The sequence below is a fragment of the Neoarius graeffei genome, chromosome 2 (assembly GCF_027579695.1).
Source record: "Neoarius graeffei isolate fNeoGra1 chromosome 2, fNeoGra1.pri, whole genome shotgun sequence".
NCBI lineage: Eukaryota > Metazoa > Chordata > Actinopteri > Siluriformes > Ariidae > Neoarius > Neoarius graeffei.
In genome coordinates, this window is record NC_083570.1 from 45,390,543 (window position 1) to 45,405,432 (window position 14,890).

The window sequence follows — 14,890 nt, forward strand, 5'->3', positions numbered from 1 at the left end:
GAAAGAAGCCTCTCCTAAAGCCCAGGCACAACAAGCCCACCTAGAGTTTGCCAGGGTCCATGCTGACAAAGATGAAGACTACTGGGACTCTATACTCTGGAGTGATGAGACCAAGATAAATGTCTTTGGAACTGATGGCTTCAAAACTGTATGGTGTCGCAAAGGTGAGGAATACAAAGAAAACTGCCTGGTGCCTACAGTGAAACATGGTGGTGGCAGTGTCCTTATGTGGGGCTGCATGAGTGCTGCTGGTGTCGGGGAGCTGCATTTCATTGATGGCATCATGAATTCACAGACGTATTGCTCTATACTGAAAGAGAAGATGCTACCATCACTCCGTGCCCTTGGTCGTCGTGCACTTTTCCAACATGACTAAACACACATCTAAGGCCGCTGTTGGATTTCTGAAGAAGAACAGGGTGAAAGTGATTCAGTGGCCAAGTACGTCTCCTGATCTGAACCCAATTGAACAGCTATGGAGAATTCTGAAGAGAAATCACTCTCCATCCAGCATCCAGTCACTAAAAGAGGTCGTTGTTGAAGAATGGAAAAAGATTGACGTTGCAAAATGTCGCCAACTTGTTCATTCCATGCCTAGAAGACTTGGTGCCGTCATTAAAAATCATGGAGGCCATACAAAGCACTAGATGGAGTAGTTTTTGTTGTGGGGTGTACTCATTTTTGCACCACCCTAATTTGAGTAAAACTGAAAAATGTGTAATCTAAGTTATATTATTAACCTTACTTTCCCGTTATAAGTTAAACAGATGTTATATTAAACTTTGTCTCGTCAACATTTTGGAAATTGTTTGTGTTCATTGAGATATTGTTTAAAATGTTACTTTTCAAAGCGGGCGGACTCATTTACGCTCAGCACTGTATAAACAGCTTCCGTGGAAGCATGGAAGGTCTCATTAAAAACTAAACTTCTTACTTTCCTTTTTGAGGCTACTGCCTCACAGAGGTGAAGCGAGGCAGTAGCCACTATGTCATCACGTTGTAAGAATGAGTGTAACAATAGTGCACTGGGCATACGCAGAAGTATTACAAAGTCACCAGAACGGCGAATCGTGATCTCGCGATACGAACAGTTGAGCTCGCGTTATCAAAGGTCCACAAGAACGAGTGGCAAAGCCACCAAGTCATCGTGTTGTAAGAATGAGTGTAACAATAGTGAAACTTCGTAACCGATGAGCGCTTATCCTGATTGAGTTCGATTACCCGTTCTACTTCTTGATAAACTTCGGAACCAGTCATAACCAGAAACGAAATAAGAGAAACCTTGTTATAACTTTGTAGTATCGGAAGATAATTAAAAAAAAGGATAAACGAAATTCGCCTCGTGGTTCGCCAAGGCTACCGATTCGATATCGAGTAAGTGGTCTTTATTTTAAACCTTTTGATTACCACAGCTTTTGTTTGGTCCTTCTGAAAGGTCAAATGAAAGGTTTTGTACTTTCTTTTTTAGCAGATATTTACGCCAAGAATTCTGGCCATTCAACAAGGCCGCAAAGACAACGTTGGACTCTTTTGAACGATCTGCTCGGTTTGCAATTACAAAAGTCCCTTGCTGGAATAAAATCAGCTCCTTCAGGGGAGAACTGAGCCCTTTCGAGAGATTATTTATTTTCGTGTCTTTACACTACACTTGTGAAACAAAAAGCTCATTAGTATTAAATAATGCTTCGAAGACAATTCATCAACAAGTGCTTTCTTACCATTTTGAAAATGGATCTACAACCCCGATTCCAAAAAAGTTGGGACAAAGTACAAATTGTAAATAAAAACGGAATGCAATGATGCAGAAGTTTCAAAATTCCATATTTTATTCGGAATAGAACATAGATGACATATCAAATGTTTAAACTGAGAAAATGTATCATTTAAAGAGAAAAATTAGGTGATTTTTAAATTTCATGACAACAACACATCTCAAAAAAGTTGGGACAAGGCCATGTTTACCACTGTGAGACATCCCCTTTTCTCTTTACAACAGTCTGTAAACGTCTGGGGACTGAGGAGACAAGTTGCTCAAGTTTAGGGATAGGAATGTTAACCCATTCTTGTCTAACGTAGGATTCTAGTTACTCAACTGTCTTAGGTCTTTTTTGTCGTATCTTGCGTTTTATGATGCGCCAAATGTTTTCTATGGGTGAAAGATCTGGACTGCAGGCTGGCCAGTTCAGTACCCGGACCCTTCTTCTACGCAGCCATGATGCTGTAATTGATGCAGTATGTGGTTTGGCATTGTCATGTTGGAAAATGCAAGGTCTTCCCTGAAAGAGACGTCGTCTGGATGGGAGCATATGTTGCTCTAGAACCTGGATATACCTTTCAGCATTGATGGGGTCTTTCCAGATGTGTAAGCTGCCCATGCCACACGCACTAATGCAACCCCATACCATCAGAGATGCAGGCTTCTGAACTGAGCACTGATGATAACTTGGGTCGTCCTTCTCCTCTTTAGTCCGAATGACACGGCGTCCCTGATTTCCATAAAGAACTTCAAATTTTGATTCGTCTGACCACAGAACAGTTTTCCACTTTGCCACAGTCCATTTTAAATGAGCCTTGGCCCAGAGAAGACGTCTGCGCTCCTGGATCATGTTTAGATACGGCTTCTTCTTTGAACTATAGAGTTTTAGCTGGCAACGGCGGATGGCACGGTGAATTGTGTTCACAGATAATGTTCTCTGGAAATATTCCTGAGCCCATTTTGTGATTTCCAATACAGAAGCATGCCTGTATGTGATGCAGTGCCGTCTAAGGGCCCGAAGATCAAGGGCACCCAGTATGGTTTTCCGGCCTTGACCCTTACGCACAGACATTCTTCCAGATTCTCTGAATCTTTTGATGATATTATGCACTGTAGATGATGATATGTTCAAACTCTTTGCAATTTTACACTGTCGAACTCCTTTCTGATATTGCTCCACTATTTGTCGGTGCAGAATTAGGGGGATTGGTGATCCTCTTCCCATCTTTACTTCTGAGAGCCGCTGCCACTCCAAGATGCTCTTTTTATACCCAGTCATGTTAATGACCTATTGCCAATTGACTTAATGAGTTGCAATTTGGTCCTCCAGCTGTTCCTTTTTTTGTACCTTTAACTTTTCCAGCCTCTTATTGCCCCTGTCCCAACTTTTTTGAGATGTGTTGCTGTCATGAAATTTCAAAAGAGCCAATATTTGGCATGAAATTTCAAAATGTCTCACTTTCGACATTTGATATGTTGTCTATGTTCTATTGTGAATACAATATCAGTTTTTGAGATTTGTAAATTATTGCATTCCGTTTTTAGTTACAATTTGTACTTTGTCCCAACTTTTTTTGGAATCGGGGTTGTAGTTCACGGCACTGTATTTTGAACAAAACACGGTAACCAAAATACTACAAGCCCTGATGCTGCTCACAGCCTGGTGATGCTTGCAAGAGACGAGGCGAGTGTAATAGATAAAATACGCTATATTTACTGTATGGACATGGGATCAGAAAACAATTTTATTTTTAAGCAGTAGCCACACGTACTTATTTTTAAACCAGTCTCACCTTGTGAGTAAAGCAGAACCTGCATTTCCAGCAGGACACAGGTAAAGAGCTGCACCAGGTTCTCGACACCCAGCAGTCGAAAAGCTTCGCCCAGAGGAAAATCTGCCAGAGGAAGCTCTGTCGGTCCGGGCCGCTGACACACGATGGGCTCGTACACACCGTGGAACTTTAACGAGCGTCCGGGAGGCGGAAGCGGGACTTCGTATAGCACGTTGTGTACGTAGCTCTCTAACGGCAGAGGGGGCGGCTGCCGGGCCGTGACAGCCCTGTGCAGCTGGGACAGGAAGCGCCGACACGCATGCATGAAGGGCATGGGCGTGATCAGACACAGTGCTTTGGAGACATACAGCGTGTCCTGCTCGGCATTGTAGCTCAAAGAGCTGCAACAACGTTGACTCACAGAACAGGCAGAGGACAGGGACTCCGCGTCGTCCGAGCTGCTGGTTAACGAGTCCATACTGGAGGAGGAGGAGGAGGAAGATGAAGGACAGGCGTGCGAAGAGGCGTGTTCCGCATGGTGCATCTGGTGCAACGTCTGCATGGCAGAGCGAATTTGGGTGCTGGTTACTTCCTCGTAGAAGGTGTGTACGAACCCGTAGGTGCGAGAGCCATCCTCACGTGTGATCAGGAATGAGTGGAACTTGGGCGTCAGGGAGTCCTTCTGAGTGCGGAACGACAGGCCTTTCGGCATGCAGAGCTGGACAGGAAGCAACACACACACACACACAAATGTGGACATTTAATGGAATACCACAACAGGTTTTCGGAAACATCTCATCTCTGTTCGTAGATATAATATTAAAAAAAATAAAACAAACACTTTCATTAAAGAAATCAACTGATACAGATGTGAATTAAAGGATCAATAAGATGAATAAAGGAACACAGACAAGGTCCAGTCCTCCTTCTCTCGAATGCATGTGCCCGAAATATATCTTTCAATTATCCGTCAGAAGTGAAGGAAGCAACTGAAGAAAAACTATTTTTCTTCACACCACATTTGACCTTGACTTTGGCCCTGTTTGGATCAATTCTTTTTGTAAGCAGACTTTAAAAAACACTTCCGCTAGTGATCCGCCTCATTACGTATTCAGATTTCCAGCTGATGAGAAGGCATCGTATTGGTTTACGGTCGCTTTCTAGGAGTTTTTTTTGCGTTTCGCCTCCAAATCTGCCGGATTGTTGCTCTGTATTTGCCTGTTCAAACCGAGAGATGCAAAAGGCGTGATCGGATGCCAAAAGAAATCGTGCACAAGGGTGAAAAGAACGAAAAATCTAAAAAAAAAAAAAAAAAAAAAAAAAAAAAAAAGACGCCGTGAAAAATGGCTCGCAAAAGTTTCACTGTGTTCGAAAGGAATCGAGAGTCCGCATGCGGTTTCGGGTTTGCAGGAATCGTACGTGCGTCAACTTTATGGATCTAAAAATCAAAATTTCTAATGCTAAAGGAGTTCTCTTACATTTTGGATGTCGTAAAACAAACCGTTCATGAAACAATGAAACTAGTTTGTAGGTCGGCAGCAACTGAAACGACCGTTTACGTATTTTTTTCCAGGTCGTCCAAATGATGTCGATTTATAAGCCTGAGCTAGATTTGAAATATCACGAAATAAAATCCAAGTTATCATTGTGAAAATACCTACAGCAGCTCCGACTTGAATCCCATTACATATAATTATTTACCAGCTGGGAGGTCCGTATGGTGAAATACCGTGACTGAGGTCTTGAAAGTACTGAGCGAGGCCCTCTGGGCCGAGGTCACGGTATTTCACCATACGGACCGACCTTAAGCTGGTAAATAATATATTTATTTTTTTCTTTACCAAATTCTAACAGAAAACGAGAGCGCCCGAAAGGGAAAACCGAGCCGCCATTTTGAATCCTCATTCACGGCTGTAATGCAAATTGCTTCCTCCTCGGTATACAAGTGCACTTCCGTGGCAGGAAAAAAAACTACATTTTGCCGCCTATGTAGTCCCCTATTTATGCAAAATTGAGTCATTCAGGATTCAGCCATGTTTTTGCTCGGCATTAGCAAGTTATAGGTTTTAGCTTTCTCCTGAAATGTTTTCTTTTATTTCTTCTTCCTCAGGGTAGTAAAACTCGCTTTCGCTGTGAACACTGTCGTTATCGCTATCCATGCTGTAAAATTAATGCTGTTCTCCTGAGAAATGCGAAAATAAATGTTGACAAAAAAAAAAAAAAAAAAATGCTACCACGTTTGTTGTTGTGAACGAGCGAGTCGCCAGAGGTCCGTAACCGGGGTCCATACCGTAGGATACAGACCCGCTCGCCAGCCAATCAGAGCGCAGGATTTGGACCGTGAAAAAAATAAACTGATTATTATCCTTTAGAAGTCTTAGTCCAATGTCATGAACGAAAAAGTTAAGCTTCAAACCTTTTTTTTTTAAGCTTTCATTTGATTCTTCGTGTAAAACAACGTTTGGACGACCAGATAACGGGAAATGTCCGGAAACTGTTTGGAAAGTTGTTGAAAAAAAAAAAATTGCTTGAAAAGTCCGTCTTTAAGCTGTAGGGGTCCAATCCATCGCATAAATACATTTTTCTTCTTGAAATCTTGATTTTGGTTCTAGTCCGTTAACAGTCAGATGTAGAATGTTTTCCACAATATGACGACGGATGCGTACTTGGCTTGGATGCCATCTTTGATTGTTGCAAGTCGCTTGGAAACCAGAAGTGAACCATGAAGCAAAAAGTGACACGTGATTGCAAACAAGCAAAGAATTCCAAAATGGAAAATCAGTTCACCTGCTGGTTAAAATAATTCCATATAAAATCCTACAAGCATTCAACTAGCTGCTCGAGATCTCACGCTAACAAGAATGACGGACGGACAACCTGAAAGCATAACGCCACCTAGTGGCAAAGACAGTTATTTAAAAAAAAGGGGAAAAAAAAGGATATCAGATTCTGTAACAAATTTAGAAAATGTATTTATGCTTGGAACTGGAAATGCTTACAGATAAAGAGACGATTATTTTTCTTTTCTAGGAACGACTATTGTATTGATCATTATTTTGTCACCATGTTTACAATGCAAGTGATTTTCATGTGAAAGAGTTCAATAAGGCCATCCTTAAAAAAATCCGTTTCCTGTCCACTGGGTGAGCAAAAAAATTCAGTCGGGAGGGAGGGATTTTTTTTTTAATATGGATAAGAAATCGCAGTGCCGTGTTTGCTTTTTCTTTCAGTACTTTTTTATTACAAAAGCAGACACATTTAATAAAATATGACAGTTTAATCAACTGAAACTTGTACAAAAACCTTAAGTTAGCATTTTAAATGCTGACTGTAACATCTGCAAAACTTTTACAAAGGTACTTAAAATGTCCGACACACGGACTTTTTGTAGTTCTAAATCGAGCGTTAGGCCGAGATCGGATGAAATTACACTATTAAAATGATCACTGAATGATTTGTTTTTCTGAATCTTTACTATTTTGTTGTTCGCTAGAATACCATTTTGCGATTTCACGCTTAAGCAAATGTTTGAAAACTCCGGCTCTCCTTCCTTCATGGTGGCTGCCATTTTTTTGTGCCGCACGGCGCATGCGCAGAGCTGATTCGATTCTATATTCTGCGCAGAATGCAGGGCTTTCCACAAGCACCGGCTGCCGGCCGTACAGCCGACTACACGATTAAGTCCAGCCGGCTACTTTAATGACTTATTTTTGTAGCCCACAGGCTCTAAATATTAATTTTCGATTTTAATAAAATTAAATGTTTATCTAATGGACTGACAATAATGTCAAACTGAAGCGCACTCATTTAAGTTGTGATTCGCGCTGTTTGTACCGATAATAACCACAAATTCCCCGCAGACTTCGTTGATCAAGGGAGACGAACTCATCCGCGGCCCCGACATGCGGCGTGTGCGCGCACTCGGCGGAGGCAACAGAGGCAGAGATGACGCTTATTTTGTCTCCGGTAAACCAGTCTTCTCTCGTTCAATTACGTGCTGGCAGCAAAAGACACCGCTGGTTGTAAATGAAGCCAAACTGAGTGGTTGGAGTGTATTTTCATACGCAAATGGAGAAATGTTGGCTGAGTGTGTAATTGTGTCGCCCCACTGCAGACCGTTGTCGTTGTTAATTCATAGCGTGCTCAGCTGCGTGAATGTGTCATGCACCGAAAATAAGAGATTTACAAGCCAGGAACGCCTCATGATGCAATACGCAAGAAAAGAAAGAAGATTTACTGCCATTTTACTTTGTATTTGAGTAAAGCGAATAAATAAATGATCTGTGGAAAATGCATTTAATCCTGGGAACTGCGTGCACAGGAGTTTATTTTGTGTTTACTCCCCCCGGCTGGCTACTTATTTGTCATGGCTGGCTAGTATGAGCCTTAGTGGAAAGCCCTGGGAATGCGGAAATGTCAAGTTCGATTTTAGATTTACGAACCCGAAAAAAATGTCGAAAAAAACGGCGTTAAAAAAAAAATTTCAACCGCACAAACCCGGCCGGTGGACCGGAAACAGAACATTTTTTAATAATGGCCTAAGAATCACCCCAATTATTAAAAGGGGAAAAAAAAAGGATAATAAAAGCATAGTAGTTTTCTTTAAACAATATCGGTTGGGTTTCAGCATCAGCCGATAATCAAGGATTCAGTATTGGAAAAGATGTGGCCATGTTCAGATCTGAATATTAAATGTAAAGTAGTGACACTAACAGAGAGAGAGAGAGATTGATTACACACTCTCCCTCCAAGCCCAGCAGATTACGGTCTCTGTACATGAGCTGCATGGCTCAGAGCTTTCAGAAAGCGCTTGTGTGCAGACGTCACAGAGAGAAACAGCACAGCACAGCTCAGGTGTTCCTTCCTTTCTCAGACCCGACTGTGCACACAATAGACTGCTTCACTGCTGACACAAGTAGAACGAGTGAATAATTAATAGCACCATCAGCAGCGTCAGGCTTCTCTTTACGTTCTTTATGGAAAAACTGACCTTGGAGCATCGGGACGGCAGGTCAGGGAGTCCCGTTACGTGGGGCAGTAACCCGAGCCCTCACTTCGACTCGGAGGCTCTTTGTGAGAGTCAGGGGCTGAACTACAATTCTGCGCTGAAGTATTCGTGACACAAAGTAGGGGTTTACGGGTAAGCGTGTAGATCACAACGCTCGGTGCTGGATCGACTTCTGACGTCAAAAAAGCAAGTGAACATGCAGTGTCTTGCAAAAGTATTCATCCCCCTTGGTGTTTGTCCTGTTTTGTCACATTACAAGCTGGAATTAAAATGGATTTCTGATGGGTTAGCGCCATTTGATTTACACAACATGCCTACAACTTTAAAAAGGTGCAAAAAAATTATTATTATTTTTTTTAAATTGTGACACACGATAATTAAGATGAAAAAACAGAAACCTGGAGTGTGCATAGGTATTCACCCCCGCAAAGTCAATACTTTGTAGAGCCACCTTCTGCTGCAATCACAGCTCTTGGGGTATGTCTCTATTAGCTTAGCACATCTAGCCACTGGGATTTTTGCCCATTCCTCAAGGCAAAACTGCTTCAACTGCTTCAAGTTAGATGGGTTGTGTTGGTGCACAGCAATCTTCAAGTTATGCCACAGATTCTCAACTGGATTGAGGTCTGGGCTTTGATTAGGCCATTCCAAGACATTTAAATGTTTCCCTTTAAACCACTCCAGTGTAGCTTTAGCAGTATGTTCAGGGTCATTGTCCTGCTGGAACGTGAACCTTCATCCCAGTCTCAAACCTCTGGCCGACTCAAACAGATTTTCCTCCAGAATTGCCCTGTATTTAGTGCCATCCATCTTTCCTTCAGTCCTGACCAGCTTTCCTGTCCCTGCAGATGAAAAACATCCCCACAGCATGATGCTGCCACCACCATGCTTCACTGTAGGAATGGCGTTCTCAGGGTGCCGGGTTTGCGCCACACATGGCGTTTCCCATGATGGGCAAAAAGTTCAATTTTAGTCTCATATGACGAGAGAATCTTCTTCCATGTGTTTGGGGAGTCTGCCACATGCTGTTCGGCAAACTCCAAATGTGTTTTCTTAAGCAATGGCTTTATTCTGGCCACTCTTCCATAAACCCCCGCTCTGTGGAGTGTACGGCTTAAAGTGGTCCTATGGACAGATACTCCCATCTCCGCTGTGGATCTTTGCAGCTCCTTCAGTGTTATCTTTGGTGTCTTTGTTGCATCTCTGATTAATGCCGCTTGCCCGGTCTGTGAGTTTTGGTGGGCGGCCTTCTCTTGCCAGGTTTGTAGTGGTGCCATGTTCTTTCCATTGTGCTATAATGGAGTTAATGGCGCTCCCTGGGATATTCAAAGTGTGGGATATTTTTTATACCCCAACCCTGATCTATACTTCTCCACAACTTTGTCTCGGACCTGTTTGGAGGCTCCTTAGTTTTCATGCTGCTTGCTTAGTAGTGTTGCAGAGTCAGGGTCCTTCCAGAACAGGTTGATTTATACAGACATCATGTGACAGATCATGTGACCACTTGATTGGGGTTGATTAAAATGCACACTCCAGATTTCTGAGATAAGTTGAATGCAGCATATCATCTGGGCAGGGCTATATGGTAGATCGGTCATGTCTGGTACAGTGAAATAAACCCACCATGTTGACAGCATCCTGGTCAAAAGGGTTGCAGTCAATGCTCTCTGGGTAGTGAGCCAGCACTTTGGATTTGAAGGTCCGTTTAAGAGGACTCTGGTCCAAGTTCTCGCCTAGAGAGGGAAAAAAAAAAAGATCAGCTGACGAAGGGAACAGAAGCAGCACTACACTGTGCACCTTTACCTTTAACATCACTGTATGCATTGTAGGAATTTCCAAAACATCCATTTTACAGACCATCAACTAAAATTATGATCATCTTTTATGCCTTTCTTCGTATCTTGTATAACCGCACCATTAAACGAAAAGCTTCTCAACAACACTGGTGCAACGCCTGCATAAATCAGAACCCAGTCCAAGTAAATGAGCTGGATGTGACAGTAAACTGGGGCATGTCATGTGTGTATGATATGCAAATGAGTTTGTAAATAATTTAGAAGACAGGAGCTTGTTTCTACACAGCCGTAGCAGAACCATAAAAACATGCTCGAGTCAGAAAGCGGTTCTGAAGCTGCGTGTTAGTTTACGATCAGACACAGGTGCTTGTTTGGTTGTTTATATGGACCTTCGATGAAAACGATTCAGCCTTAAGGCCAATTTATGCTGACAACCCAGTCCTCGCAGATAGCGTCGCAGGTAGTGTCTGCGTAGCCCCCCCACCTTCGCAGACGCTCTGCGCGCACCTCCCAAAAATTGTGACCACCGCAGAAGCCTCGCAGACAGTGTCGCAGACAAGAGGGCTCTGATTGGTCCACTCTACATCCGCTGTACACGCACTTCCGCTTCCCTACTTTCCCGGTTTGGTTTGTTTTCACGACCGCCATTTTTAAAAACACGAGCGAAGATGGAGCAGCACTAAGAGCGGTTGATCGAGGAAGTGAGGAAGTACGGACATCTATACGACTCTAGTTCTAGTCATTATAAGTAACCGGAGGATAAACACTCCACTAACCACACCCACCAACTACTCCTAGCGACTTCGCACCCCCTTGCGTTGTGGCAGTGAATAACATCGCGCACGCCTATTACTCCCCGCTCAACGATAAATTACAACTGTCTGCGAAAAGCTATCTGCGAAAGCCTTGTCGCACGAGCATGCAGAGGCCTTAAGGCTGGGTGATCAGACCTTAAAATTGTATCATGATATCTGACATATTTTAATCATCACGCTGTGCAAATAAATGTTCAGAGACTAAAAGAACATGACTGCACATGCTGACTGTAGGGAGCCGGGGGGCGCCCTCATACTCTCACACACTCTTGGGCACACCTACGGCACGTTGGGGCTCGTTGGACACCATTGTGCTGTTGCTCATTTGCTCCTGCGCTGCGTTTTTACTCTTTGCTCCAGAACTCTGCTTGTATTGCTTATGCTTCTGTTCCGCACGTTTTGTGTTTGTTTTCTGCTACTTACTCCAGTTTCAGGTTAATAAAGCCCTGTTTTGTTCCCCCCCGCCCATGACTGCGCCTCTTGACAGCAAGACTATCATAATAGGCCTAATATTTACTAAGCTAGTTCTACGATACATTATAGACTCTTCACTGATGTATTCCTGAGGGTTTGAACACTACAGCTACTAGGGATGTTAACCGATGACTGTTTGACCGGTGGTTGACCGAATCAACGTCAATCGGTTAATTTTTTTTTGGTTGTTGGTGAAAAAAAAAAAAAAAAATCAATCGTTTTGAAGCTGCCGATTTTGGAGCGGAGAACCTGGAATTCTGTGTCTGTAAACGCTTGGGGCATGCCATGCGGTGTAAGGACGACAGCTGACAAATCAGAAACACCCATTCAGTCATGTCCCGCCCCAGTTGAACACAGCTGCCACTCGGCGAAAGAAAAAAAAGTGTAGACACAGGCTTTTTAGCTTACAAATTACTATTCTGTTTTTTTTTTTTTTTAAATTATTATTAGAAGGCACATGGAGTTTAGTCGTGCCTTGGCCAGTGCATTCTGAAAGTATGTTTCGGTCTGTAGCCAACAATGCATGTTATTGCAGATCAGATCTCTCCACACAAACTAAAGGCGCAGATGCCGACTTTTTCACGGCTTTTTCATGGACTGTAACGGCATTTGCTTATGTAGTAATTTTAATACAGAATTTACTCTGATGAAATTATTCAGACACTCCAACGCCCCCCCTAAAAAAAAAAAAATCGGATCTGCACGAGCCGTGAAAAAGGCGCATCCGCCGTTTGCATCCCTGTTTAAACTCATAGGTTAACCGACTTTAACCGGCTAATGAGGCTCGGTGGTCGGTCAAGATTTTTTTTAGTTTTCGCCATCCCTAACAGCTACCTGTTCATGTCTGGAGGAAAAGGGGATCTTTCCGAGAAAATCAATACATCGAGTCTCATGATATTCAGTCAGCTGACGATACAAAATGGTCATATCGTGATAATCGATATAATCGCCCAGCCCTTAGTGGATATTGCATTGCACATGCTAAATAACATTTGTAAGTACCATATTTTGGGGACTATAAGGCGCACTTAAAATCCTTAAATTTTCTCAAAAATTGACAGTGCGCCTTATAACCCAGCGCACCTTATGTATGATTACTTATTGTGCTTACTGACCGATTTTATGTGGTACAATATGCTCAAAAATTTGTCGAAATGTGCAAGTATGACTTTGGTAAGCAACGAAGCCGCTCCGCTCAATGGATATTCGGAGCATTACGGTACGCTGCGTCACTACCTGATCAGCCCCGTAACAGGACCCCTGAGCAGTCTACAAGACTGCCTGATTGTAATGTCTAAACTAGAAGTGCATTCATGTAAGGCAGCCCGGGCCCGGAGTACACGCTAGCAACAATAAACCAATCAGACAACAGTAGTTAGTACGCTTACCCCTGCCACTTTTTATTCGGATAATGACGAGAGGGATCCGGGCATGCTTGATGCCCAAATCGCACAGCTAGACTGGTACCAAAATCCAGAATTGTGACACCCAAAGGCATTTTTGAGACAAAGTCAGCAAACAGTCTTATTTTGTCAATTTGGGTGTGCCGAATTCAAATCTGCAATATGCCGAGCTCTATCTGACCTCTGTTGACCTCTAGAGGTCATTGAACTTTGGGCCTGTAAACGTCTCAGCTGAAGCCAGTTTCTCAGCTTTCTAAGGAATGAAATGTACTAAAATGATTAATGAAGTTAGCAAATGGCCTCGTTTGTTAAATGTTTGGGTGCTGAATTCATTTTTCATTTGTAAAATGACATATGACCTCTGATAACCTCAAGGTCATTAAACTTGGCCTATAGGCCTATGCATTTAACGGCATTTTTAAACTGACTTTACTCCCCCAAAAGAATATGAACAGACAAAAAACAAATAGAAAGGAACAAATACAACATTAAATGCCAGTCCATGTACATGTGACTTACTTTTCACAATGAGAATGCCTAGCGATCACCTTCCATAACATTGCATTACATTTAGCGGTTATTGTTTATACAAAGCTACTGAAAAAAGGACAGATTCAGCAGCATACAAAATGTGGGGGCATACAGGGTATACAGCTTAATCAGGGTTAGTATATATGAGTTTTTTTTCTTTGTTTTTTGTAAAGGCTTTACCCCGTTTAAAACAAAACAAACAACGAAAAAAAACCTCTCCTATATACTAACCCTGATTAACCTGTATACCCTGTATGCCCCCACATTTTGTATGCTGCTGAATCTGTCCTTTTTTCAGTAGCTTTGTATAAACAATAACCGCTAAATGTAATGCAATGTTATGTAAGGTGATGGCCTAGGCATTCTCATTGTGAAAAGTAAGTCACATGTACATGGACTGGCATTTAATGGTGTATTTGTTCCTTTCTATTTGTTTTTTGTCTGTTCATATTTTTTTGGGGGAGTAAAGTCCGTTTAAAAATGCCGTTAAACGCATAGGCCTATAAGCCAAGTTTAATGACCTTGAGGTTATCAGAGGTCATATGTCGTTTTACAAATGAAAAATGAATTCAGCACCCAAACATTTAACAAACGAGGCCATTTGCTAACTTCATTAATCATTTTAGTACATTTCATTCCTTAGAAAGCTGAGAAACTGGCTTCAGCTGAGACGTTTACAGGCCCAAAGTTCAATGACCTCTAGAGGTCAACAGAGGTCAGATAGAGCTCGGCATATTGCAGATTTGAATTCGGCACACCCAAATTGACAAAATAAGACTGTTTGCCGACTTTGTCTCAAAAATGCCTTTAACTCCTTAAATAAGCACTTTTTTGAATTTTGGTACCAGTCTAAGCTGTTTAACTCGGACACGGAAGATGAAGAATTCGATGGATTTGTGGAAGAGGAATGAATCAATAAGTGAGTGTATTTTTCTGTAACGGTATTTGTTGTTACAACTGAGTGGAATAAAGTTTGATTTACCGGACTGTATTGTTTTGCTTAATGTGCCTTGTGTGTGAACATAGACACGTTAATTCACAGTGCGCCATATAATCCGGTACTTGGATGAAACAAAGGGACACAAAACACCAAAATCACAAAACTGAAAGCAAAAACAGCCTCGAGCACAGAAGAAGAATTGAGAAAATGATTTAAAAAAAAAAAAAAAAACCCTCAAAAGGATTACAACAAAGGAGATGAAAAGTTGAGAGTAATAGCACACTGACAGCATTTGGCATCTGTCAAGTGTTTCTGGTCATGTGACCAGTTTATAGCGCTCTTACAGGAGAGAAACATGACCCAAATAATTAAAAAAAAAAAAAAAGGTGTGGGGG

General features: G+C 42.2%; 1 protein-coding gene across 6 annotated transcripts in view; it reads right to left on the reverse strand.

Annotated features, from left to right (window-relative positions):
• dennd5b (DENN/MADD domain containing 5B) overlaps nt 1–14,890 on the reverse strand; it is a 159,855-nt gene that overhangs the window by 67,214 nt on the left and 77,751 nt on the right. For all 6 annotated transcript variants that reach the window (XM_060914307.1, XM_060914306.1, XM_060914305.1 and 3 more), the window contains 2 exons: nt 10,160–10,269; nt 3,550–4,246 (listed from right to left, as the gene is read on the reverse strand). In XM_060914307.1, the coding sequence (XP_060770290.1) occupies nt 3,550–4,246; nt 10,160–10,269 (807 nt within the window). The remainder of the gene's footprint in view (nt 1–3,549; nt 4,247–10,159; nt 10,270–14,890) is intronic.